The following is a 26,507-nucleotide window of genomic DNA, read 5'->3' as shown; positions in this document are numbered from 1 at the left end:
CACAAGAGTGAGTTCTCAGCCCTCTCCTGTACTCCCTGTTCACCCATGACTGCGTAGCCATGCACGCCTTCAACTCAATCATCAAGTTTGCAGATGACACTACAGTGGTAAGCTTGATTACCAACAAAGACGAGATGGCCTACAGGGAGGAGGTGAAGGCCCTCGGAGTATGGTGTCAGGAAAATAACCTCACACTCAACGTCAACAAAACAGATGATCGTGGACTTCAGGAAACAGTAGAGGGAGCACCCCCCTATCCACATTGACGGGACAGTAGTGGAGAAGGTGTAAAGTTTTAAGTTCCTCGGCATACACATCACGGACAAACTGAAATGGTCCACCCACACAGACAGCGTGGGGAAGAAGGAGCAACAGCGCCTCTTCAACCTCAGGAGGCTGAAGAAATGTGGCTTGTCACCAAAAACACTCACAAGCTTTTAAAGAAGCACAATCGAGAGCATTCTATCGGGCTGTATCACCGCCTGGTATGGCAACTGCTCCGCCCAAAACCGCAAGGCTCTTCAGAGTGTAGTACGGTCTGCACAGCGCATCACCGGGGGCAAATGACATGCCCTCAAGGACACCTTCACCACCCGATGTTCACAGGAAGGCCAAAAACCACCTGAGCCACTGCCTATTCACTCCGCTATCATCCAGAAGGCGAGGTCAGTACAGGTGCATCAAAGCTGGGACCAAGAGACTGAAAAACAGCTTCCATCTGTCTGTTAAACAGCCATCACAAACATTGAGTGGCTGCTGCCAACATACTGACTCAAATCTCTAGCCACTTTAATAATTAAAAATTGGATGTAATAAATGTCTCACTAGTGACTTTAAACAATGGCACTTTATATAATGTTTACATACCCTACATCACTCATCTCATATGTATATACTGTACTCTATATCATCTACCACATCTTGCCTATGCTGTTCGGTCATCGCTCATCCATATATTTATATGTACATATCCTTATTAATTCCTTTACACTTGTGTGTATAAGGTAGTTGTGAAATTGTTAGATTACTTGTTAGATATTACTGCATGGTCGGAACTAGAAGCACAAGCATTTTACTACACTCGCATTAACATCTGCTAACCATGTGTATGTGACCGATAAAAGTCTGCTTCTGCAAAACTCAGGCAATTTTCACCATAACACGTCTGCAAGCTTCATTTCATTATTTGCATTCACCGATGTGAATGTAGCCATTCTTGCAGAGTCTGTTGATGATGAGGGTTAAGATGAGGCCGATGTTGCGGGAGTTGTAATAGGTCAGGTAGATGATCCATCCACAGGACAGAATGGTGGCTGGAAGAGAAAACAGAGCATTTCCTCAATCTACACACAATACCCAAGGTTTAGGTTTAGGTTTACAGGTTTAGATATTGCTTTTGCACATTTATTTAAAAAAATTAAACGTATTTACATAAGTATTCAGACCCTTTGCTCTGCTCAGGTGCATCCTGTTTCCATTGATCATCCTTGAAATGTTTCTACAACTTGATTGGAGTCCATCAGTGGTAAATTCAATTGATTGGACATGATTTGGATGGGCACACACCTGTCTATTATATAAGGTCCCACATGAGGTTGAAGGAATTGTCGGTAGAGCTCTGAGACAGGATTGTGTCAAGGCACAGATTTGGGGAAGGGTACCAAAACAATTCTGCAGCATTGAATGTCCCCAAGAACACCAGTGGCCTCCATCATTCTTAAATGGAAGAAGTTTGGAACCACCAAGACTGGCCGCCCGGGCCAAACTGAGCAATTGGGGAGGGGAAGGGCCTTGGTCAGGAAGGTGACAAAGAAGCCGATGTTCACTCTGACAGAGTTCTATAGTCCCTCTGTGGAAATGGGACAACCTTCCACAAGGACAACCATCTTTGCAGCGCTCCACCAATCAGGCAAGACGGAAGCCACTCTTCAGTAAAATGCACGACAGTCCGTTTGGAGTTTGCCAAAAAGCACGTAAAGGATTCTCAGACTATGGAAAACAAGATTCTCTGGTCTGATGAAACCAAGACTGAACTCTTTGGCCTGAATGCCATGTATCACGTCTGTAGGAAACCTGCACCATCCCTATGGTGAAGCACGGTGGTGGCAGCACCATGCTTGGGGATGTTTTTCAGCGGCAGGTACTGGGAGACTAGTCAGGATCGAGGGAAAGACTAACAACGCAAAATTACAGAGAGGTCTTTGATGAAAACCTGCTCCAGAGCACCCAGGACCTCAGACTGGGGAAAAGGTTTATCTTCCAACAGGCAATGACCCTAAGCACACAGCCAAGACAACGCAGGAGTGGCTTCCGGACAAGTCTCTGAATGTCCTTGAGTGGCCCAGACAGAGCCCGGACTTGAACCCGATTGAACATCTCTGGAGAGACCTGAAAATAGCTGTGTAGCAACGCTCCCAAATAACCTGACAGAGCTTGAGAGGATCTGCAGAGAAGAATGGGTGTGCTCAAATACAGGTGTGACAAGCTTGAAGCGTCATACTCAAGAAGCCTCAATGCAGTAATCGGTGCCAAAGGTGTTTCAACAAAGTACTGAGTAAAGGGTATGAATAAAGAAAAACCCTTTAATGATGAGTACTGTATTTAAATGTGATATCAGTTTTTTTATACATTTTCAGAAATGTCTAAAAACCTGTTTTTGCTATGTCATTATGGGGTAATGTGTGCAGATTGATGGATGAGGGGGGGAAACAATTGAATCCATTTTAGAATAGGGCTGTAACGTAACAAAATGTGTAAAAGGTCAGGGGGTATGAATACTTTCTGAAAGCACTGTAGATAGCTATGCCTCAAATGGCTATGCCTCAAATCATTGTTATGATATGATAGTGTTAAATGAGGCTTCACGCCAGTATACTTAGAGTTACGTGCTCCCCATTCATCAAATCAAATGTGAGAAATGGCTGTGATTCAATGCAGCCTGCACTCCCACTAACTCAGGTACTGCCCCCACCCCCAAGTCTAGAAAATTCCCTCAACACTTACCCACAAGGAGCCACACAAAATTGGAGTCATGCTTGGTGAGGAACTCATCCAAGTCTCCAAAACTGGGGAAGGTGCTGTCGTTAGCTTTGGCATCCATGGCTACAGCTGTGGCTCAGTATGACAACCAGCACTGAAACATACCAAAGTGGGTCATAAGATGAGAACAGTGATACTCAAAGCAGACAGCCAAACAACTCTGTGTTTCAAAATCCATTATTCTGGGAAAACCCCAGACATAACATTTCTGTTCTGTCCCAGCACTAGAACAGATTCAACTAGTCAACTAATCATCAATGCCTTTTCATGGTTGAATCAGGTGTGCCACAAAAATGTGCAACAGCTGAGGGACCCTGAAAAACAAAGGTTTTCCAAACTAGTACACTACATTGTTAAATGATTTGCATGACATGCTAGTTGTTACGAACTATGAGCCAGGTCGTAAAACTAACCAGCATCTCTTGGGGTTCAGGCATAAGCTAAGACGTGCTCTCTCACGGTACAGTCCGACATTGTTTAACACTTCCAGATTGTTTACTGAACAAAAATAGAAAACGCAACATGCAGAAATGTCAAATCTATGGATTTCACATTACTGGGCAAGAGCTCAGCCATGTGGTTGGGCCTGGGAGGGCATAGGCCCATCCACTTGTGAGCCAGGCCCAGCCAATCGGAATGTGTTTATCACAAAAGGGCTTCATTACAGACAGAAATACCTGCCCCCCACCCCGCAGGTGAAGACAGATGTGGAGGTCATGGGCTGGCGTGGTTACACGTGGTCTGCGGTTGAGGCCGGTTGGATGTACTGTCAAATTATCTAAAATTATGTTGGAGGCGGCTTATGGTAGAGAAATTAACATCCGGTTATGTGGCAACAGCTCTGTTGGACATTCCTGCAGTCAGCTTGCAAATTGCACACTCCCTCACCTTGACACTTGTGGCATTGTGTTGGGTGACAAAACTGCACATTTTAGAGTGGCCTTTTAATGTACCCAGCACAAGGTGCACCTGTGTAATGATTATGCTGTTTATTCAGCTCTTGATATGCCATACCTGTCAGGTGGATGTATTATCTTGGTTAAAGGAAAAATTTGTGCACAAAATTTGAGAGAAGCTTATTGTATGGAACATGGAACATTTCTGGGATGTTTTATTTCAAAACATGAAACCAACACTATACCTGTTGGTTTATATTTTTATTTAGTATAGTTTTGAATGAATGGAGCCAAGTGTTTCTCAGGCAGGTCATGTGAAGTGAGGCAAGAGTGACACCTCTTATGTGTGTGTGTAAGTAAGGCTGAATGCACAAGCATGGTGTGTGTGTGTGTGTGTGTGGGGTCCAGTTGTTAAGCAGTAAAATCAGAGGTCAGTACAGTGGTGAACACACACACAGAACCAGAGTAAAAATCCCTACCTAACCCACCTGAGTTCGCACTGTGTAGAAAAGTTAATAAAAACAGGACAGTGCGTGTAGTGAAGAAATTCTAAATGTTTATTACACAAATGTTAATACATATTAATGGAGATAGTGTCTTCGGAAAATATTCAGACCACTTGATTTCCCCCCCACATTTTGTTCCGTTACAGCCTTATTCTAAAATGTATTCAATTGTTGTTGTTTTTCCTCAGCAAGCAACGCACAACACCCCATAATGACAACATTTTTGCAAATGTGATATTTGTATTTTTAATACATTTACATAAGTATTCAGACCCTTGACTCAGTACTTTGTTGAAGCACCTTTGGCAACGATTACAGCCTTGAGTCTTCTTGGGTATGAAGCTACAAGCTTGGAAGACCTGTATTTGGGGTGTTTCTCCCATTCTTCTCTTCAGATCATCTCAAGCTCTGTCAGGTTAGATCGGGTTCAAGTCCAGGCTCTTGCTGGGCCAATCAAGGACATTCAAAGACTTGTCCCAAAGCCACTCCTGCATTGTCTTGTCTGAGAGCGAAGGATCGTTGTCCTGTTGGAGAATGAACCTTCGCCCTAGTCGGAGGTCCTGGGCGCTCTGGAGCAGGTTTTCATCAATGATTACTCTGGGGCGGCAGGTAGCCTAGTGGTTAGAGCATTGGGCAAGTAACCGAAAGGTTGCTGGATCGAATCCTTGGGCTGACAAGGTAAAAATCTGTCGTTCTGCACCTGAAGGCACTGTTCCCCGGTAGGCTGCCATTGTAAAATTGAATTTGTTCTTAACTGAACGTTGCCTAGTTAAATAAAAAGGTTACATTTAAAAAATATATAAAAAATGTAAAAAACTTTGCTCCATAAATCTTTCCCTCGATAGACGTCCCTGCCGCTGAAAAACTTCTAAAGCATAATGCCACCATGTGCCTTTTTAGGTGTCTTTTGGCAAACTCCAAGTGGGCTGTTGTGTGCCTTTTAGTGGAGAAGCTTCCGTCTGGCCACTGGAGAGCTGCAAAGATGGTTGTCCTTCTGGAATGTTCTCCCATCTCCACAGAGGAATTCCAGAGCTCTGTCTGATTGACCATCTGGTTCTTGGTCACCTCCCCCACCAACGCCCTTCTCCCCCAATCGCTCAGTTTGTCCGGGTGGCCAGCTCTCGGAAGAGTCTTGGTGGTCCAAACTTCTTCCATTTAAGAATGATGGAGGCCACTGTGTTCTTGGGGATCTTCAATGCAGCAGACATTTTTTGGTACCCTTCCCCAGATCTGTGCCTCGACACAATCCTGTCTCGGACCTCTATGATCAATGGAAACATGAGGCACCTGAGCTCAATTTCGATTTTCATAGCAAAGGGTCTGAATACTTATTTACATAAGGTTTTGTTTTTTCTATTTAATACATTTGCAAAAAAAAAACATAAAAAAACTTAAGTCGCTTTGTCATTGTGTGTAGATTGCTGAGAATTTGTATTTAATCCATTTTAGACTAAATCTGTAAAGTAACAAAATGTGGAAAGTCAAGGGGTCTGAATACTTTCCAAAGGCATTGTAAGCACTGCCATTCATAAACACTCCTGTGCGTATGAGTGTTAAGTGAAACCAGGGGTGTCTTCATTACGACGATTCTGTTGCAAAACGTTTTGAACAGAAACCATTTATGCTACTCCAATTGCTGTTAAGTTTCGTTTTGTTCTTAAAATGGAAGCTACAGTTAAGTATTGTCTCTCTAAAAAATATATGGAAAAAAATTAGCTGCTGGGTGAAGTTAAGGAACTCTGCAGACTTCACTTCAGAGCATGGAAGAATCAATCATTTAAAGATGTGCAGAGTGTGGCAAACAAGTCACAGACTATTGAGACTGGAATAGCAACGTGTGGAAACCATACATTTAAAATGAACCAATTTTCATTTAAAGACCCAGTGTAGTCAAAAATTTGTTTTTCCTATACTTATACAGTTGAAGTCGGACGTTTACATACACTTAGGTTGGAGTCACTAAATCTCATTTTTCAACCACTTATTCACAAACTATGGTTTTGGCAAGTCAGTTAGGACATCTACTTTGTGCATGACAAGTCATTTTCCAACAATTGTTTACAGACAGATTATTTCACTTATAATTCACTGTATCACAATTCCAGTGGGTCAGAAGTTTACATACACTAAGTTGACTGTTTGGAAAATTCCCAAAAATTGTGTCATGGCTTTAGAAGCTTCTGATAGGCTAATTGACATAATTTGAGTCAAATGGTGGTGTACCTGTGGATGTATTTCAAGGCCTACCTTCAAACTCAGTGCCTCTTTGCTTGACATCATGGGAAAATCAAAAGAAATCAGCCAAGACCATGCAGCCATCATACCGCTCAGGAAGGAGAAGCGTTCTCCAAGAGATGAACATACTTTGGTGCGAAAAGTGCAAATCAATCCCAGAACAACAGCAAAAGACCTTGTGAAGATGCTTGAGGAAACAGGTACAAAAGTATCTATATCCACAGTAAAACGAGTCCTATATCGACATAACCTGAAAGGCCGCACAGCAAGGAAGAAGCCACTGCTCCAAAACGGTCATAAAAAAGTCAGACAACGGTTTGCAACTGCACATGGGGACAAAGATTGTACGTCTTGAAGAAATGTCATTTGGTCTGATGAAACTAAAATAGAACTGTTTGGCCATAATGACCATCGTTATGTTTGGAGGAAAAAGGGGGAGGCTTGCAACCCGAAGAATACCATCCCAACCGTGAAGCACGGGGGTGGCAGCATCATGTTGTGGAGGTGCTTTGCTGCAGGACGGACTAGTGCACTTCACAAAATACACTGCTCAAAAAAATAAAGGGAACACTAAAATAACACATCCAAGATCTGAATGAATGAAATATTCTTATTAAATACTTTTTTCATTACATAGTTGAATGTGCTGACAACAAAATCACACAAAAATGATCAATGGAAATCAAATTTATCAACCCATGGAGGTCTGGATTTGGAGTCACACTCAAAATTAAAGTGGAAAACCACACTACGGGCTGATCCAACTTTGATGTAATGTCCTTAAAACAAGTCAAAATGAGGCTCAGTAGTGTGTTTGGCCTCCATGTGCCTGTATGACCTCCCTACAATGCCTGGGCATGCTCCTGATGAGGTAAAGAATGGTCTCCTGAGGGATCTCCTCCCAGACCTGGACTAAAGCATCCGCCAACTCCTGGACAGTCTGTGGTGTAATGTGGCGTTGGTGGATGGAGCGAGACATGATGTCCCAGATGTGCTCAGTTGGATTCAGGTCTGGGGAACGTGGCGGGTCAGTCCATAGCATCAATGCCTTCCTCTTGCAGGAACTGCTGACACACTCCAGCCACATTAGGTCTAGCATTGTCTTGCATTAGGAGGAACCCAGGGCCAACCGCACCAGCATATGGTCTCACAAGGGGTCTGAGGATCTCATTTCGGTACCTAATGGCAGTCAGGCTACCTCTGGCGAGCACATGGAGGGCTGTGAAATGCCACCCCACACCATGACTGACCTACCGCCAAACCGGTCATACTGGAGGATGTTGCAAGCAGCAGAACATTCTCCACGGCGTCTCCAGACTCGGTCACGTCTGTCACATGTGCTCAGTGTGAACCTGCTTTCATCTGTGAAGAGCACAGGGCGCCAGTGGCGAATTTGCCAATCTTGGTGTTCACTGGAAAACGCCAAACGTCCTGCACAGTGTTGGGCTGTAAGCACAACCCCCACCTGTGGACGTCGGGCCCTCATACCACCCTCATGGAGTCTGTATCTGACCGTTTGAGCAGACACATGCACATTTGTGGCCTGCTGGAGGTCATTTTGCAGGGCTCTGGCAGTGCTCCTCCTTGCACAAAGGCGTAGGTAGCGGTCCTGCTGCTGGTTGTTGCCCTCCTACGGCCTCCTCCACGTCTCCTGATGTACTGGCCTGTCTCCTGGTAGCGCCTCCATGCTCTGGACACTACGCTGACAGACACAGCAAACCTTCTTGCCACAGCTCGCATTGATGTGCCATCCTGGATGAGCTGCACTACCTGAGCCACTTCTGTGGGTTGTAGACTCCGCCTCATGCTACCACTAGCACCGTCAGCATACAAAAGTGACCAAAACATCAGCCAGGAAGCATAGGAACTGAGAAGTGGTCTGTGGTCCCCACCTGCAGAACCACCCCTTTATTGGGGGTGTCTTGCTAATTGCCTATAATTTCCACCTGTTGTCTATTCCATTTCCACAACAGCATGTGAAATTTATTGTCAATCAGTGTTGCTTCCTAAGTGGACAGTTTGATTTCACAGAAGTGTGATTGATTTGGAGTTACATTGTGTTGTTTAAGTGTTCCCTTTATGTTTTTGAGCAGTGTATATGGATGAGCGACGGCCGAGCGGCACAGGCAAGGTGCAATAGATGGTATAAAATACAGTATATACATATGAGATGAGTAATGTGAGATATGTAAAAATTATTAAAGTGGCATTTTTTTAAGTTGCCAATGATTCGAGTCTATGTAGGCAGAAACCTGCCTCTCTGTGTTACTGATGCCTGTTTAACAGTCTGATGGCCTTGAGATAAAAGCTGTTTTTCAGTCTCTCAGTCCCAGCTTTGATGCACCTGTACTGACATTGTCTTCTGGATGGTAGCGGGGTGAACAGGCAGTGGCTCAGGTGGCTGTTGTCCTTGATGATCTTTTTGGCCTTCCTGTGACATAGGGTGCTGTAGGTGCCCTGGAGGGCAAGTAGCTTGCCCCCGGGGATGCGTTGTGCAGACCACACCACCCTCTGGAGAGCCTTGCGGGTAGAAGGCGGAGCCGCTGCCGTACCAGGCGGTGATACAACTCGACAGGATGCTCTCAATTGTGCCTCTGTAAAAGCTTGTAAGGGTTTTAGGTTACAAGCCAAAGGTTGAAGTTAGGTGACAAGTCTCCTGAGGTTGAAGTTGCACATTCTTCACCACGCTGTCTGTTTCAGTTAGTCCGTGATGTGTACGCCGAGGAACTTTTTTTGTAAAAAAAAACAAAAACGCTCCACCTTCTCCACTACTGTCCCGTCGATGTGGATAGGGGGGTGCACCCTCTGCTGTTTCCTGAAGTCCATGATCATCTCCTTTGTTTTTTTGACGTTGAGTGAGAGGTTGTTTTCCTGACACCACACTCCAAGTGCCCTCACCTCCTCCCTGTTGTCTGTCTTGTCGTTGTTGGTAATCAAAACTATTGTTGTGTCGTCTGCAAACTTGATGATTGAATTGGCCACGCAGTCATGGGTGAAGGGGGAGTACAGGAGGGGGCTGAGCATGCACCCTTGTGGGGCCCCAGTGTTGAGGTTCAGCGAAGTGGAGATGTTTCCTATCTTCACCACCTGTGGGGGGCCCATCAGAGAGTCCAGGACCCAATTGCACAGGGTGGGGTTGAGACTCAGGGCCTCCAGCTTGATTATGAGCTTTGAGGGTACCATGGTGTTGAATGCTGAGCTGTAGTCAATGAACAGCATTCTTACATAGGTATTCATCTTGTCCAGAAGGGATAGGGCAGTGTGCAGTATGATGGCAATTGCATCGTCTGTGGACCTGTTGGGGCAGTATGCAAACTGAAGTGGGTCTAGGGAGGCAGGTAAGGTGGAGGTGATATGATCTTTGACTAGTCTCTCAAAGCACCTCATGATGACAGAAGTGAATGCTACAGGACGATAGTCATTTAGTTCAGTGATCTTTGCCTTCTTGGGTACAGCAACAATGGTGGCCATCTTGAAGCAGCTGGTCTGCACATGCTCTGAGGACGCGGCTCGGGATGCCGTCTGGGTCAGCAGCCTTGCGAAGGTTAACACGTTTAAATTCTTTCCGGCTGTACTCGCGTCGGCCACAGAGAAGAAGAGGCGGGGGCCCCAATCCTTGGTAGCAGGCCGCTTCAGTGGCACTGTATTATCTTCAAAGCGGTCTAAGGTGTTTAGTTTGTCTGGAAGCAAGACATCGGTGTCCGTGACAACGCTGGTTTTCACAACTGCCTGTAGACCCTGCCACATACGTCTCGTGTCTGAGCTGTTGAATTGTGACTCCACTTTCTCCCTATACCAACATTTTGCTTGTTTGATTGCCTTGCGGAGGGAATAACTACACTGTTTATATTCCTAGTCATTTTATCATGGTTGAATGCGGTGGTTCGTACTTTCAGTTTTGCGCAAATGCCGCCATCCATCTACGGTTTCTGGTTTGGGTAGGTTAATAGTCACAGTGGGTACAACATCTCCAATGCACTTCCTTATAAATTCACTCACCAAGTCAAGGTATAAATCGATGTAATTCTCTGAGGCTTCCCAGAGCATTTCCCAGTCCGCGTGATCAAAACAATCTTGAAGCGTGGATTAGGATTGGTCAGACCAGCGTTGAATGATTTTAGGCACGGGTACATCCTGTTTCAGTTTCTGCCTGTGGGACGGTAGGAGCAAAATGGAGTTGAGGTCGGAAAACACCCGCTCTTCTTCCCAGAGAAATGTTTATTTCTGTCGGCGCGACGCATGAAGAAACTCGGTGGCTGTACCAAGTCTGACAACATATCCCGAGAGAGCCATGGTTCCACAAAACAGAGAATGTTACAATCTCTGATGTCTCTCTGGAAGGCCACCCTTGCCCTAATTTCGTCCACCTTATTGTCTAGAGACCGGACATCAGCGAGTAAAATATACTGGGAAGCGGTGGGAGTGTGCACGCCTCCGAAAGTCTGACCAGGATGTCAGTCCGTCTACCTCTTCTGCAGCGACGTTGTTTTGGGTCGGCCTCTGGGATTAGATCCAATGTCCTGGGTGGTGGTCCGAACGAAGGATCCGCTTCGGGAAAGTCTTATTCCTGATCGTAATGTTAATATCCAATAGTTCTTTCCGGCTGTATGTAAAAATGCTTAAGATTTTCTGGGCTAACAAAGAAAGAAATAATACATAACAAAACTAAAAATACTGCATAGTTTCCTAAGGACTCGAAGAGAGGCGACCTTCTCTGTCGGCGCCATCTTGCCATCTTCACATGTAGCGTAATATACCGTTGAATATGGAAGTTTACATACACCATAGCCAAATACATTTAAACTCAGTTTTTCATAATGTTATGTCTATATAGGACTCGTTTTACAGTGGATATAGACACTTTTGTACCCGTTTCCTCCAGCATCTTCACAAGGTCCTTTGCTGTTGTTCTGGGATTGATTTGCACTTTTCGCACCAAAGTATGTTCTAGAGGTCGACCGATTAATCGGAATGGCCGATTAATTAGGGCGGATTTCAAGATTTCATAACAATCTGTAATCAGCATTTTTGGACACTGATCATGACCGATTACATTGCACTCCACGAGGAGACTGCGTGGCAGGCTGACTACCTGTTATGCGAGTGCAGCAAGGAGCCAATGTAAGGTGCTAGCTGGCATTAAACTTATCTTATAAAAAAATCTATCTTAACATAATCACTAGTTAACTACACATGGTTGATGATATTACTAGTTTATCTAGCTTGTCCTGCGTTGCATATAATCGATGCAGTGCCTGTTGTTTATCATTGAATCACAGCCTACTTCGCCAAACGGTTGATTTAACTTGCGCATTCGAGAAAAAAAGTACTGTCGTTGTGTACCTAACCATAAACGTCAACGCCTTTCTTAAAATCAATACACAAGTATATATGTTTAAACCTGCATATTTAGTTAATATTGCCTGCTAACATGCATTTCTTTTAACAAGGGAAATTGTGTCATTTCTCTTGCGTTTAGTGCAACAGAGTCAGGGTATATGTAGCAGTTTGGGCCGCCTGGCTCGTTGCGAACTGTGTGAAGACTATTTCTTCCTAACAGACAGCCAACTTCGCTAAACAGGGGATGATTTAACGAAAGCACGTTCACGGAAAAAAGCACAATCGTGGCACGAATGTACAGTGCCTTGCGAAAGTATTCGCACCCCCTTGAACTTTGCAAACTTTTGCCACATTTCAGGCTTCAAACATAAAGATATAAAACTGTGTTTTTTGTGAAGAATCAACAACAAGTGGGACACAATCATGAAGTGGAACGACATTTATTGGATATTTCAAACTTTTTTAACAAATCAAAAACTGAAAAATTGGGCGTGCAAAATTATTCAGCCCCTTTACTTTCAGTGCAGCAAACTCTCTCCAGAAGTTCAGTGAGGATCTTTGAATGATCCAATGTTGACCTAAATGACTAATGATGATAAATACAATCCACCTGTGTGTAATCAAGTCTCCGTATAAATGCACCTGCACTGTGATAGTCTCAGAGGTCCGTTAAAAGCGCAGAGAGCATCCTGAAGAACAAGGAACACACCAGGCAGGTCCGAGATACTGTTGTGAAGAAGTTTAAAGCCGGATTTGGATACAAAAAGATTTCCCAAGCTTTAAACATCCCAAGGAGCACTGTGCAAGCGATAATATTGAAATGGAAGGAGTATCAGACCACTGCAAATCTACCAAGACCTGGCCGTCCCTCTAAACTTTCAGCTCATACAAGGAGAAGACTGATCAGAGATGCAGCCAAGAGGCCCATGATCACTCTGGATGAACTGCAGAGATCTACAGCTGAGGTGGGAGACTCTGTCCATAGGACAACAATCAGTCGTATATTTGCACGCCCAATTTTTCAGTTTTTGATTTGTTAAAAAAGTTTGAAATATCCAATAAATGTCGTTCCACTTCATGATTGTGTCCCACTTGTTGTTGATTCTTCACAAAAAAATACAGTTTTATATCTTTATGTTTGAAGCCTGAAATGTGGCAAAAGGTCGCAAAGTTCAAAGGGGCCGAATACTTTCGCAAGGCACTGTACCTAACCATAAACATCAAAGCCTTTCTTAAAATCAAGACACAGAAGTATATATTTTTAAACCTGCATATTTAGTTCAAAGAAATTCATGTTAGCAGGCAATATTAAACTAGGGAAATTGCGTAAAATGAACGCAAGAGAAATTACACAGTCAGGGTATATGCAACAGTTTGGGCCGCCTGGCTTTTTGCAAACTAACTTGCCAGAATTGTACGTAATTATGACATAACATTGAAGGTTGTGCAATGTAACAGCAATATTTAGACTCATAGATGCCACCCATTAAATGTTTTGTTTTCGAAATGACCATTTGACCATATTAATGACCTAAGGCTCGTATTTCTGTGTGTTATAATTAAGACTATGATTTGATTGAGCGGTGGTAGGCAGCAGCAGGCTCGTAAGCATTCATTCAAACAGCACTTTCGTGAATTTGCAAGCAGCTCTTCGCAATGCTTCAAGCAGTGTGCTGTTTATGACTTCAAGCCTGTCAACTCCCGAGATTAGGCTGGCAATATTAAAGAACCTATAACATCCAATAGTCAAAGGTTTATGGAATACAAATGGTATAGAGAAATAGTCCTATAACTACAACCTAAAACTTCTTACCTGGGACTATTGAAGACTCATGTTAAAAGGAACCACGAGCTTTCATATCTCCTCATGTTCTGAGCAAGGAACTTAAACGTTAGCTTTCTTACATGGCACATATTACACTTTTACTTTCTTCTCAAACACTTTGTTTTTGCATTATTTAAACCAAATTGAACATGTTTATTTATGAGACTAAATTGATTTTATTGATGTATTATATTAAGTTAAAATAAGTGTTCATTGTTCATTCAGTATTGTTGTAATTGTCATTATTACAAATATATATAAAAATCGTCTGATTAATCGGTATCTGCTTTTTTTTGTCCTCCAATAATCTGTATTGGTGCTGAAAAATCTAAATTGCTCGACCTCTAGTACGTTCACCTCTAGGAGACAGAACACGTCTCCTTCCTGAGCAGTATGAGGCTGCGTGGTCCCATGGTGTTTATACTTCCGTACTATTGTTTGTACAGATTAACATGGTACCTTCAGGGGTTTGGAAATAGCTACCAAGGATGAACCAGACTTGTGGAGGTCTACAAAAAAAATTCTGGGGTCTTGGCCGATTTCTTTCGAATTTCCCATGATAAGCAAAGAGGCATTGCGTTTGAAGGTAGGCCTTGAAATACATCCACTGATACACCTCAAATTGACTCATGATGTCAATTAGCCTATCAGAAGCTTCTAAAGCCATGACATCATTTTCTGGAATTTTCCAAGCTGTTTAAAAGCACAGTCAACTTAGTGTATGTAAACTTCTGACCCACTGGAATTGTGATACAGTGAATTATAAGTGAAATAATCTGTCTCGAAACAATTGTTGGAAAGATGACGTATGTCATGAACAAAGTAGATATCCTAACCGACTTGCCAAAACTATAGTTTGCTAACAAGACATTTGTGGAGTGGTTGAAAAACAAGTTAATGACTCCAACCTAAGTGTATGTAAACTTCCAACTTCAACTGTAATATCAACTCCTGCAGAATTATACATTTCTCGCAGTGAAATTAAACAAATGTACATTGTCTCGGGAACATGAGTGGAGAAATATGATTTCTTTCAGCATCTCTTGAGAAAATGTGAATGGGTGTGAAATGTGTTCTTTGACACTTATGCAAGCAGACAGTATTTCAACCTTGACTTTGAATTGTTCCAGTCTTGTGTTGGATTGTCAAAGGCAGCTAGCTAACATAGCATCCCTCTGTTTGAGCATGGTGTTTGAGTAGACAAAACTAGCTAGCTGCATTTAACTAAGTGGAAGTAAAACAAATAGATGAAATATAACTCTCTCTCGGTTTTCCATTTTTGAAGAAATGAATTAGTTAACTGTTAAACTGTCTTTTTCTCTCTGAGTCAACTACTCAACACATTGATGCACTATGCAGTGCTAGGCTAACTGTAGCTTGTGCTTTCAGGAGTAGATTACGTATCTGATTCTTTGATTGGGTGGACAACATGTCAGTTCATGCTGCAAGAGCTCTGATAGGTTGGAGGACGTCCTCCGGAAGTTGTCATAATTACTGTGTAGCCGGAAGATGTTGAGAACCACGAGCCTCCTAGGTTTAGTATTGAAGTCAATGTACCCAGAGGAGGACACAAGCTCGCTGTCTTCTGGCTACACCATGGTGCTATCCTACAGAGTGATGTTGAGGACACTGTAGACATTCATTGAAAATCGGTGTGTTTTGATAAATGATTTGGTGACGTGAATATATTTAGTATAGTTTTATCTAAAAGGATAGCTTTAATATTTTACTATTTTTATGAAATTCACCGAGGAGTATGGTCCTCCCCTTCCTCCTCTAAAGAGCCTCTACTGCTTAAATCTTTCAAGGCAGGCTTAAACATGTTGCAATGGGAAATTGGATGTTTGACAACAGCATAAGTGAAGCAACCATCATGACAAATAGTTTTGTCTGGCCTGATGAAATATACTTGACTACATAATTCTGTGACGGTCATAAATGGGAGTATTTCTGTTTGTGAGTTAGTTAGCTAGCCAAGAGGCAAGCTGGCTTAGTTAGCCAGCTAGCTAACGTTATGTGGCTTTCAGAACAGTGTACGACCTTGCACTCTCAATTCCATCACCATTTTCACGATTGCAATGAATACTGGCTGCTGTGCACATCCATGTTTGGGGGCGGGGGTCCCGAATCTATTGTTTCCAACGACCAGGGGAGGGTCCGCCGGTAATGATCAACATTTTGAAAACTACTTCAGTTAGTAAATTAGCTAGTAACGTTCGCTAGCTAGGTTTGTTTGCTGTGTGGGCACGAGCGCCAGTTTATACACTCGTCCGCTAACAATTATTTTGAGATTTGGGGAATTCTGAGGTCATTAATGTATCTACAAGTTATAGACAAAACACATGAATAGGGTCATTTCAAGTAAACCAACAGACACTTGCAACGCCATGTCTGCCTTGCAGCATCGTTGACAGCCACGGTTCCCCAAAGCTTCAGGTAAGCAAGCTAATGACGTTTGCTATCTAGACTAGTTAGCATGTTACAACAGCCAGGCCGCACCCAACGACTTGGTCTTTCTCCGTATAGAAAGTCTAAGGGCAAAAACAGATAACACAAACCTTGATATACTTTGTATGACATTCGATTTCATTTTGCTCCAATTGTTCGGGAGTTCTATCCTTTCGTTCTTTTCGACATCCTTAGCGGCTCTCCAGAATATTTACATGCCATCTAGCCAGAGATATTACGGAAAGGAGGAGATAGCAATCCAATTGTGAAATGAATGGATGAACGTATAACCCAGCAGACTATCGACCAATCGCGATCACGTTATGATCCGTCGCGCAGATGCTAAGCAATCCCTTCTCAAAGTCGAGAAACGTGCTTATTTTACTGAAAAGTGCGCAATTGTACGATTCCAATGCTATACAATATTACATACTGCAAGTTACTTATCTCACATCATGGAAAATATTTGTAATGTTGTACTTCTTGTTAACGAAATTCATGCTACGGTTGCGTTTTTGAGCTAGCGCACAATTGACTCCCATTCACTCCTTGAAGGAGAGCTCGCCATGTCCCAGAATCGCCCAGAATGCACCGCACGGTCCATTGACGTAGCATGGGCAATGTACACAATGGGCGCTAACTTAGATTTTATTAGAGTTTCCCATCTCCTCAAAAGTATCTCTGATCTAGCTAGTTTACTGGTTTTCCTATCGCAAACACCACATGCAAAGTTCGACCAATGGGTAAATGGTGGTCGATAAATCAACCAATACAAAGGATTTTGTACATCCTACTTGAAGATAGGCATTTATTTCAGCGTATCAACTGGAATGTTGTATTATTATGCATGGGCGCTATCTAATGCATTGGTTCTCTTTGTTTTTCGTAACGGGTCGCCAACAATCTGTGAGAACTCCTTCCTATTCACGCATGTGAATGTTTACTGGCCTGCCTTTTGGCCAAATAGGTATGTCCAGCCTGCTGGCCAGAAAGCAAGGTTCGGACGTCCAGAAAGCAAGGTCTTGTCGGCTAGCTTGACTTAGCTATCTGGCCGGACTTTTTTATTTATTTTTAACTAGGCAAGTCAGTTAAGAACACATTCTTAGTTACAATGACAGCCTAGCTATCTGGCCTGCCGGACCTATCTGTCTGGCATTTGAGCTATAGACCAACTCCAGATGGCGTAGTAGCCAACTCCACCAGGGGTATGGTCTATTCATGGGCACTGTTCAGATGGAGCTCCCTGGACTCTGTGTTGCTGCAAGTTGGTCAACACCCATGATTTTCATGAGGTACTACATACCTAACGTTATGTCCACACCATCCGTGGGGTCTGTGGTTCTGAGCATGCCGAGAACCTTGTACATACTTATCACCCGTCAGTGAAATGGATGTTCTGTACAGAGGCCTTCCACTCTTGGTGAAGCATCATGTTTTAAGTGCAAGCTTTCAGCTTGCGTGTGTATTTCGTTGTATACCACAGTTGAAATTCTGTTACCCTGTTAGGGACTCATCTGGACTAAGATAAATGGTGAGTTTTCCCACTCTGTTGTCCGAAAGACCTCTTTGTTACAGCCTCTCCCATAGGCTGTTTGGCAACCTTTTAGAAAATGAAAGAGAACGTTGGATTACCTTGGTTCTGAGTAAAGTAATGGGTCGCCAAGCTTTCATTTTTATTTTACCTTTATTTTACTAGGCAAGTCAGTTAAGAACAAATTCTTATTTTCAATGACGGCCTAGGAACAGTGGGTTAACTGCTTGTTCAGGGGCAGAACGACAGATTTGTACCTTGTCAGCTCGGGGATTCGAACTTGCAACCTTTCGGGTTACTAGTCCAACCACTAGGCTACCCTGCCAACCAGCCTATGGGAGGGGCTGTACCAAATAGGTCGTTCAGACAACACTGGGAAATTTCAAGGCACATTCTGGAAGACTGGTAAATGTGTGTAAACTAATTGTAGTAAATATGCATACGATTTTGTATTGACAAATGTTTTTATCATCATGGATGCATTTACAAATGTTAGATAATTAACACTGCATCAGCATGAAGGCAAGTGGGGTTAATAACATTATGGTTTCACTAGTATATACCATTAACCACATCTACCAAATGAAAGTTAGTGAGAAAATACTGTAAGTTAAGGCCACTGTGAGATGAGTCAATGTTGCCACATGAAAGTCTTACACACATTACGATACATTTAGTATAATGTCAAACGGTAATTATGACAAAATGTCAAGACAATTAAATTCTATACACATGATGTACATGTCAAACTTAAACAAACCTGTCTCTAGTCAACAATCAGCATGAATGCTCAGACATACAGTGCATACTGCAAAAGGGCAATACATGGTTCATAACCTGGACATGGCTGTTGTGGTCATTCAGTCATAGATAGAGGAAGTACCATTTGTTGTACAATCAGTGTGCTATTATTGATATAAATGGTATCCAAACAATTAAGTTTCACAAATAAAGTGGAGTCCCATCAAGGGCTTGTTGTACAACACAGACATGGAAGACACTAGACTCATGCTTTAAATAAAACAATGAAGATTAGCAATAAAGGACAGCAGCACAAAGTTTTTGGACTTTAAACGGGCATCTGATATTCTGGTTGTCATACTGTATTTATTTTTAACACTTCAACCCTCTTTAGTGGACAAAACATGTAACCTAGTAAAGGCAGCTTTTGGACAAGTCATATGTCAATTTCTTTCCCATTTCTTAAAAGCTGATAAACAATGTCATGAGAGTAAGAGTCAAAAGCTCATGAGCACATCTCGCTCCTGTACACTGGTGTAGAATTGCTTCCCAAATACAAAGGAGTGCAGTCCAGCCCTTTGCTTTTCAGCCAACGCCATGATGATATTCAGGTCGCCTTCCACCATCAGGTCGAGGTCGGTCTTCAAGCTGCGCAAGGATCGGAAAGGCTTCTTTCCCTTTCGCCTGTGGGTGAGGAATTCAAACTGTTATCAAAAGTTGTACTACATGGTGTGCTGCTGTGCTGTGGCAAAAGTCATATTAAAACCAATTACATCTGCTTCCATGGTGAGAGGTAACTCACGTCTCATCTTCAATGTATTTGAGTAGTGTGAGCGCCTTCCTGTGAAGGATCAGCAAGAACTGGGCCAAGTAGGTAGTTCGCAGATTGAGACCTGGCTTCAGCATGAACACCTGGGAACAAAACAGAATTAACTAATACAGTTGGCCCTGATAAGCCATTAACAGCTGACAAATGCCAACATCTTTCGAACCACAAATATTGTTGCTTACTTTGTGCCGGTGTTTTACCTCATCTATGAATGACTTTACCAGGGTGTCTTTATGCATAACATCCTGAAAAACATTTCTGAGAAAAGAGTGGAGCTTTTAGTGGTCAAAAAACAGAATGACATCTATATTTCTTTCATTAATGTAAATGTAAACAAGACATTCAAATTTGATACATTTCAAATAAATCAAGCAATGAGTTATGCAGCGAAATAAACATTGTCAATTCCAATCTAATTGGAAGAACAGAACAGGAGAGAAGAGAGCATACAGGTCGGGGGTGAAGGACTCGTCGGTGTGGATGCCGGTGTCAGTGTCGGGGGCGATGTCCTCTTCGCTGGCCGCCTTCCAGAGCGCGCTGAGCTCTGAGCGCATGTAGCGCCGCTGAATGTGTGTGTGCTCGTGGCATGGCGGCATCTGCTTCACCGTGTTGATGTCCACGTCGATGTGCGTGGTCGGGTAGGGTGAGTACAGCACCTGGCGGAAGGGCAAGACAAAACTGCCCATGGAGTCCTGGGTGGGAGAAAGGAGTGGGAGAGTAATGAGGGGGGGGAAATCACAATGCCAAAGTGGCAGTCTGTTGTAAAGGTATGAGCGTTTGTTCATTTTTTTGAGGCCTTGGTTTGAATAAAGACTATTCATTTGCATTACATTTACATGCACTTACAATGGGTTAATATTGATGTGAGTAAAACAAGGCTTTAATGTATCTCTCATTGAACCGAAGCTCATTATAAGTTTATTATTTGAAACAGGTGTGTTAGTGCTGGGCTGGCACACCCAGTAGGAAAACTAATTTAGAGTGGCTTTGTTGGGTACCTTGAGGAGGCCTTGTACAAACAGTCCTGTGTCATACTTGAAAGTAGAGTCAGCTTTACAGAACCGAGAGCACTTCCTCTCAGCAGGGGTGAGGAAGAGGCACAGTGTGAGCACTACCTAGAGCGCAAGAAAACATATGAATGAATATCAATGTGGAATACCTCTCAACAACATCTGCATTTCCGAGGGGGAGAGAGGATTTGGAGGTGTGTGTGAACTAGTATTGTGGGATTTTGTATGCTGTATTATTTTAGATACACAATAACATATGCAGTCACATCGGTGTGTAGAACATTCATGTTGATACAGCTAGTGTGTGGATGAGTGTGAATACATATGCTGATACATCAGCCAGTGTATGCATGTGCTTAGCACAGAGTATTGGCAGCCTGTCAGTACCTTGTTGACTTTGTCTGGGTTGCTTCCGACCACCATGGAGCAGCCACAAGTTTGGAGATGAGAACTGACTGCCCTGAGAGATGGAGGCAAATTTCATTTGGTGTATTATTTATTAATGACAAGGATGGTCACCTGATATTAATTTAGTATAATGAGAACATGAGCAAGATTAAAATGTAATGAAATGTGTCCTTGTGTGTGTGTTTGTATTACTATCCGTGTGGGTACGAGAAACCCCCAAAAGTCCAGGGACATTTCCCAGATTCTCACAAATACAAAGGCTATTTTAGGTTTGGGGGTTAGGTTAAGGGTTACATTCGGGTTAGGAGGTTTAGGGGTTAAGGATTTTGAATGGAAATGAATGTTAGGTCCCCACAAAGATAGTAAAAGATTTGCTGTGTGTGTCTGTCATTCAATATCAGTCTCTAAATATCCAAATGAGAGGATTTATCAAATACATCTCATGACACAAAAGTGTTTCCTGACTACTGCAAGAACACTCAAAAGCTGAGTAAATAAATTGTGACTTGCAGTGCATTTGTCATCTCCACAGGCAGCTAAGATAATTGTTTCGACAGATCTGTCAGGGGTGCATAACTGCACTCCACTGATAACTATGACCTAATCACAAATATAGTGTGCAAGGTAAGCAATGTGTACCCAATGGACCAACCCAGCTTGGACAAAAAAGGAGAGGAAAGCTGCTAAACTGAGGGAGAGTGAAACATTCTTCAACCCTGTGACTATCCCAGAAAATAAAACCACAGGAGCACTCAAAGTTGTTTCTTGATAGTGGGCAAGTAAGATTACTCATTTTTGGTTAAATATGGTGAAATAATAGTTTTGGCCACTGCAAAAATACCAGGTAGACAACTCGCAAGCAGATGCTTCCAATTTTCATAATTACATTTCTATACCAGGTTGACCTTGAAGTGAATCCCAGACAAAGATTCCTAAAAGTGTTTACTTGTGCAGGAAATCTTCATGATAGCTGTCTCCGATGTCATCGTCATTTAGGATGGTGTCCTTGATCTAGCAATCAGGGAACAAACACGATTCTTGGTGAGATAATCAACACGAAGGACAAGATACTTAAAAAAAATATATATACCTACTATAGCAAGACATACAGTAAATTAAAGTGGAATAGTGAGTTAACAATTTGTCTTATTGATGAACATCAAAATGTTAATTAAAGCTTCAGTCGAGCCTCAGTGGTTAGAACTTTGAGCTTTTTTCACATAGATGAATGATGTGGAGGCTTTGAAGTTTTAGTTTCCTTTTCAACATTATTTTGGGGGGTGTGTAACGAAAGCCGGGTGAGAATTAACAAATCAGTGAAACTAGTTCGATGTCAGTCTTGGATGTAATAATGTGACAATAGTGATAAGTCTCCTTCTCGTGGACGTAACTGTTTAAGAAAAGTTCCTACATAAATGGGTATGCCTAGTTCTACTGTAGTATTTGCAAAGTACTGTTTTGCATGATGAAAGTGTTGCCCAATGTGCATGATCACTTCAGATACTCACGTCTATGTCCTCTGGGACACTGTGTGTCTTCATGGATGACAGCAGCTCCATGATGGGGACAATCTCTGATGACAACACAGAAATTATGTTGTAGCCCTGTACATCAATTACAAAAAAAGGCATGGCAGGCTTCATGATTCAGGTGTTAGTGCTGACTTACTTGATTTTAACCATTTCGCTCTTTGGGGAGCATAGATCATTCACATACTGGGTTAGAACAAGAACATCAATTTCCCTAGGAATGGATTGAGAAACACTGCCTTAAGGGGATGGCCTAGTGTGAGGCAGATTTGGAACATGGCGTCTGAATACTTGCCTTCTGCATCCAGATGCGTCCCTTGCGGATTATATGTTTGAGCCGATCCACACAGACAGTGTGCAAGGGCAGGTAGAAGGCCAGCTCTGTCTGCGGCAGGATGATGGACAGGGCACAGGTGTTCTTGTCACCCTTCAGCTCGCCGTCGAAGATGAGCGAGATGATGATGACACCCTTCTCAGCTAGGACGAAGAATTTGACGTCCACGGCGCCGCACTCTGTGCTGCGCAGAATCTCCCCGTTCAGCGTGTGATTGGCCAGGAAGGTGACTTCGCCATCGCTAAGCAACAGTGGTTGCTCGCACCTGGGAGCCCAGATGTGACACACCCGCGGGCCCAGGATGTTGTCCCAGTAGGCAAAGGTGGCAGCGAAGATTGGGCATTCACCTTCAACAGTCACCTCTGTCTTAGCCACTGTGGGCGACTGAGGTGGGCCTGAAGACATGTTACTGTAACTATTTACCGTTCCTGGGAGGCGAGGGTCAAGAAGAAGACTAGACAGGAGGAACATAGTGTGGCCAGGCCTAAGCCTGGTTGGTAGAATTATGTAGCTCTTTATTGTTCAACCTGTGTTATAGGAAGACAAAATAAACATGTTAGAATATAGTATCAACAATAATACTGCACTCTAACACCTTCACAAATACAAAATAAATCACCATCAAAACACTTTTGAAATCTATTTTGACGGTTTAGGGTTGCTGTCTACAACGTTCAAGGTTAATGTTTTTCAGGGTTTAATAAATGTGAAACAAACGACGAACTACACATCCTGACATGCCGCATGTCTGAATACATTCTTCTGAGGTTTGACGGCAGTTGGCATCCAATACATGTTGCATTACCTCTACCTACTAGACTGGAGTATAACTCCCTTGTACTTCACTGAAGAAAAATAATAATAAAACAAATACCCTACCATCTAACACTACACTCAAATAAATACTCCTCTATTTAGTCCTACTTCAGGCCAACAGCCTGAAAGGATGGGACACCACCACTCAACACACCCTGTAACTCTGACATCAAGACTCGCACACACATACCTCTCTGCAGCTGCCACCACAACCTCTTATCTGCGGCTACGTTCCATCCTTGCAGTACAGTTGATAACCATTGCTATAAAAGCCAAAAATCCAATCTTACTGAAGCAAATATCACTTGTTGGTTCATCTCTCTGTATTGGTACAGATAGACTACTCACACCACTCCTCTCAGGATCCCTTTACCCATCATCTACCTTCTTCACTGCCTCAGCATATGACAACTTCTGCATTACACTAACTTTGGAAACCTCAACCTGCCTCTCTAGCACTGGACATTTCTGATCATCAGCCCCATGGGCACCCCTACAATTAACACAGACCACTACTTCCCCCAATGCTACACATTCCTTTGTTTTATGCCCTTCTGCACACTTCCCACACCTAGGAACCTGCCTCCTACACACTGCTGCCAGATGCCCATAGGCTTGACACCTGTAACAACAATGTATTCGGCACAAGAGGTCCTATTCGGCACAAGAGGTCGTACAGGATAACTTATATTCTAACATCACTTTGTTGGGCAAATAATGACTTCTGATTCACTGCCCACGCCACCCTGCCTTCGTCGCACCAAACGAAGAGCATCACAAACACCGGGAATCTTCCACTTCAGTTGGTCAGTAATCACTCCTTTCAATGGCGCCTTTTTCTTGAGAGCAAAACAATTCACATCTCTTGCCCCTATTCGTTTAACATGGAGCGCCTGGTCCCTCTGACCAGCAGAAACAAACAATTATCACAAGACCACTTCTGGTTACCCTCACCGATTCAACAGCACCCATGTCGGTTTTCACCCACCCTGAAGCCACAAATGGATCAGCCAAAAGGCAAGAGTCAACTTTTTCCAAAAATGTCACTCCTACTGTCATTATCATCTTTATCCCGACCTTCGGTGCAAGCTTCGGGCCCCGAGAACTTCACCACACCCTCATTCATTTACATTTCTTACCCTGCTTACACTTTCTACCATTATTTTTTAACAAACCATCTCTCTTTTTTAACAGACTCAAGCTCACTCTCTTATCCCTCTCGCTCTTAGACGTCCTCTGCATCCTCATTTCCCTCCATTCCACCTCCGTATTCCAAGTAGAAGTCTCCTTGTGATAATACTACACTTCTCCTGACATACATCTTCTTCTTCTTCTTCTTGCCTTGTCAAGGGACGCCATTTAACCGGCTGCCACAATCAGTATGAACCCCTCGGGATGTAGAGCTCAACAGTGCATCCCACTTGTAGCCATTTCATTTGAAAGAGAGGAGTTACTCACCAAAATCTCATCGTATTTCAAGTGTAGCTCCCATGAAGAGCCACAGAAGGTTTAGCGTTGAAAAACAACATAATAATCACTTCCTCATTTGTCAATACTACGTAATTTGCCGTGAGGGCACATTGCCCTCTGGCGAAATATTAAGGTATCTAAAAGAGATTATGTCATTTCCCCTGCAAAAAATAATAATAACACAAATTAGGTGGTGATTCATATATCTTTCTGTTTATATTTACTTTTACTTGACTCTTGACTTGCACCTGCTTTACAAACAAACATCATTGCATGAGCAACATTTACATTACATTACATTTAAGGTTAGCTGGCCAGCTATTGTCGTTCTCTTAGCAACAGGTATCTGGGTTACGTTGAGTGAGGCAGGGAGGATTTTTTGTTGTTGAAGGAAGGTCAATGAATTATACCTCCAGCTAGGCCCATTTAAAATCAACTTTTTAATTCCCTTTTAGCCATGTAGGATAATCTTACCCTCACCAATCCATTAGGGTTGGAAATGTGAAACTGACGGTCTATGAACTGACCTTATATCACTGAGTGTCTAGGGTAGCAACTCATCCACTCCTCTTCCCAGGGCCTCTTTACCACCCTCTCCTTGTAACGAAGTACAGTACTCACTGTAGATCATCAACAGTTTCTCTTAAAATTATTGGGATTGGATTACATCAAACAATATTGGATCATGGAATCCTTGGTTATGTTATGAAATTGTCAGATAAAAGTGTAAAAAGAGGCAGGCTGTGAAAATAAGCTGTTACAAGCACAAATCACATCAACATTTTTTTTTCAAGTGATGATAGGACATTTTACTCAGGCTTCTCAAGAGGGTTCAACTGCCATATTTCAAAGAAGAAACTGTGGGTGCTGGGCACAATAATAACCCAGAGCCCTTTTACTCTCATTCCAAATGAGGCACACACACAATCATCTCTGTAATGGTTGGAAACAGAGAACTTCAAAGAATCCAGTCTCAGCTGGCTTAAATCCCTTTTTGACAGCTGCACTTCGACGCCATACTGAAAAACTAACAAGCCAATAAACTGTGGATTTTGGATAAGACTATCAGACTGACAATGATCAGAGAAAGACACAGAGCAGGCCATCTCTTAGGCATCATCTTGGGTTAGAGTATTTGAAAGACCAATAACAACACCCATGAATGGACAGATGATGAATGGTTGCATTTATTCTGTGCTTGTCACTATGTCTCAATTTGTATACCATTGGGAAATGTATTCCATTGCTAGCCTGAGCCACTGATCCCAGCATCTGTCTGATTTAGCCAGGGGGGTCTCCCATCCAAACACCGACTAGGCCCAGCCCTGCTTTAGCTTCAGGCAAAAAGACAGCCAGGGTGGTATGTCTGCTGTTGTGGAGGCTGCTGAGGGGAGGACAACATGGAAATCATGTGTTTGATGTATTTGATACCATTTCACTTATTCCGCTGCAGCCATTACCGCGAGCCCGTCATCCTCAATTAAGGTGCTACCAACCTCCTGTGGTCTGCTGTTGTATTCAATAAAAACCTCATCCCACACAGAAAAACA

At 42.9% G+C, this 26,507-nt stretch overlaps 2 protein-coding genes across 6 annotated transcripts in view; both read right to left on the bottom strand.

The window, feature by feature from the left end:
* The window catches only part of LOC135508102 (bridge-like lipid transfer protein family member 1), a 124,472-nt gene extending 107,767 nt beyond the window's left edge, over window positions 1-16,705 (bottom strand). The window contains 3 exon segments of the mRNA XM_064928051.1: window positions 1,197-1,313; window positions 3,004-3,133; window positions 16,400-16,705. Coding sequence (XP_064784123.1) covers window positions 1,197-1,313; window positions 3,004-3,100 — 214 coding nt within the window. The 5' untranslated portion in view covers window positions 3,101-3,133; window positions 16,400-16,705.
* Window positions 16,706-17,975: 1,270 nt separating this feature from the next.
* LOC135508101 (guanine nucleotide exchange factor C9orf72-like) lies at window positions 17,976-25,050 on the bottom strand. Of its 5 annotated transcripts, none has more exons than XM_064928046.1 (10): window positions 24,946-25,050; window positions 22,633-23,198; window positions 22,317-22,412; window positions 21,755-21,819; window positions 20,788-20,860; window positions 20,389-20,505; window positions 19,841-20,082; window positions 19,573-19,648; window positions 19,364-19,473; window positions 17,976-19,245 (listed from the first exon to the last, which is right to left on the bottom strand). In XM_064928046.1, the coding sequence occupies exons 2-10, from the start codon at window positions 23,140-23,142 to the stop codon at window positions 19,059-19,061; spliced, it is 1,476 nt and encodes a 491-aa protein (XP_064784118.1). In that variant the 5' UTR covers window positions 23,143-23,198; window positions 24,946-25,050; the 3' UTR covers window positions 17,976-19,058. The 5 variants fall into 5 exon arrangements, with proteins under 5 accessions (XP_064784118.1, XP_064784121.1, XP_064784120.1 ...); XM_064928049.1 differs by having other exon boundaries at window positions 19,591-19,648; XM_064928048.1 differs by lacking the exon at window positions 24,946-25,050 and adding an exon at window positions 24,807-24,923.
* Window positions 25,051-26,507: the final 1,457 nt, after the last annotated feature.

Source organism: Oncorhynchus masou, chromosome 21 (assembly GCF_036934945.1).
Source record: "Oncorhynchus masou masou isolate Uvic2021 chromosome 21, UVic_Omas_1.1, whole genome shotgun sequence".
Classification (NCBI taxonomy): domain Eukaryota; kingdom Metazoa; phylum Chordata; class Actinopteri; order Salmoniformes; family Salmonidae; genus Oncorhynchus; species Oncorhynchus masou.
Note: the sequence above shows the minus strand (reverse complement) of the source record. Positions and strands in the feature narration are given on the sequence as shown.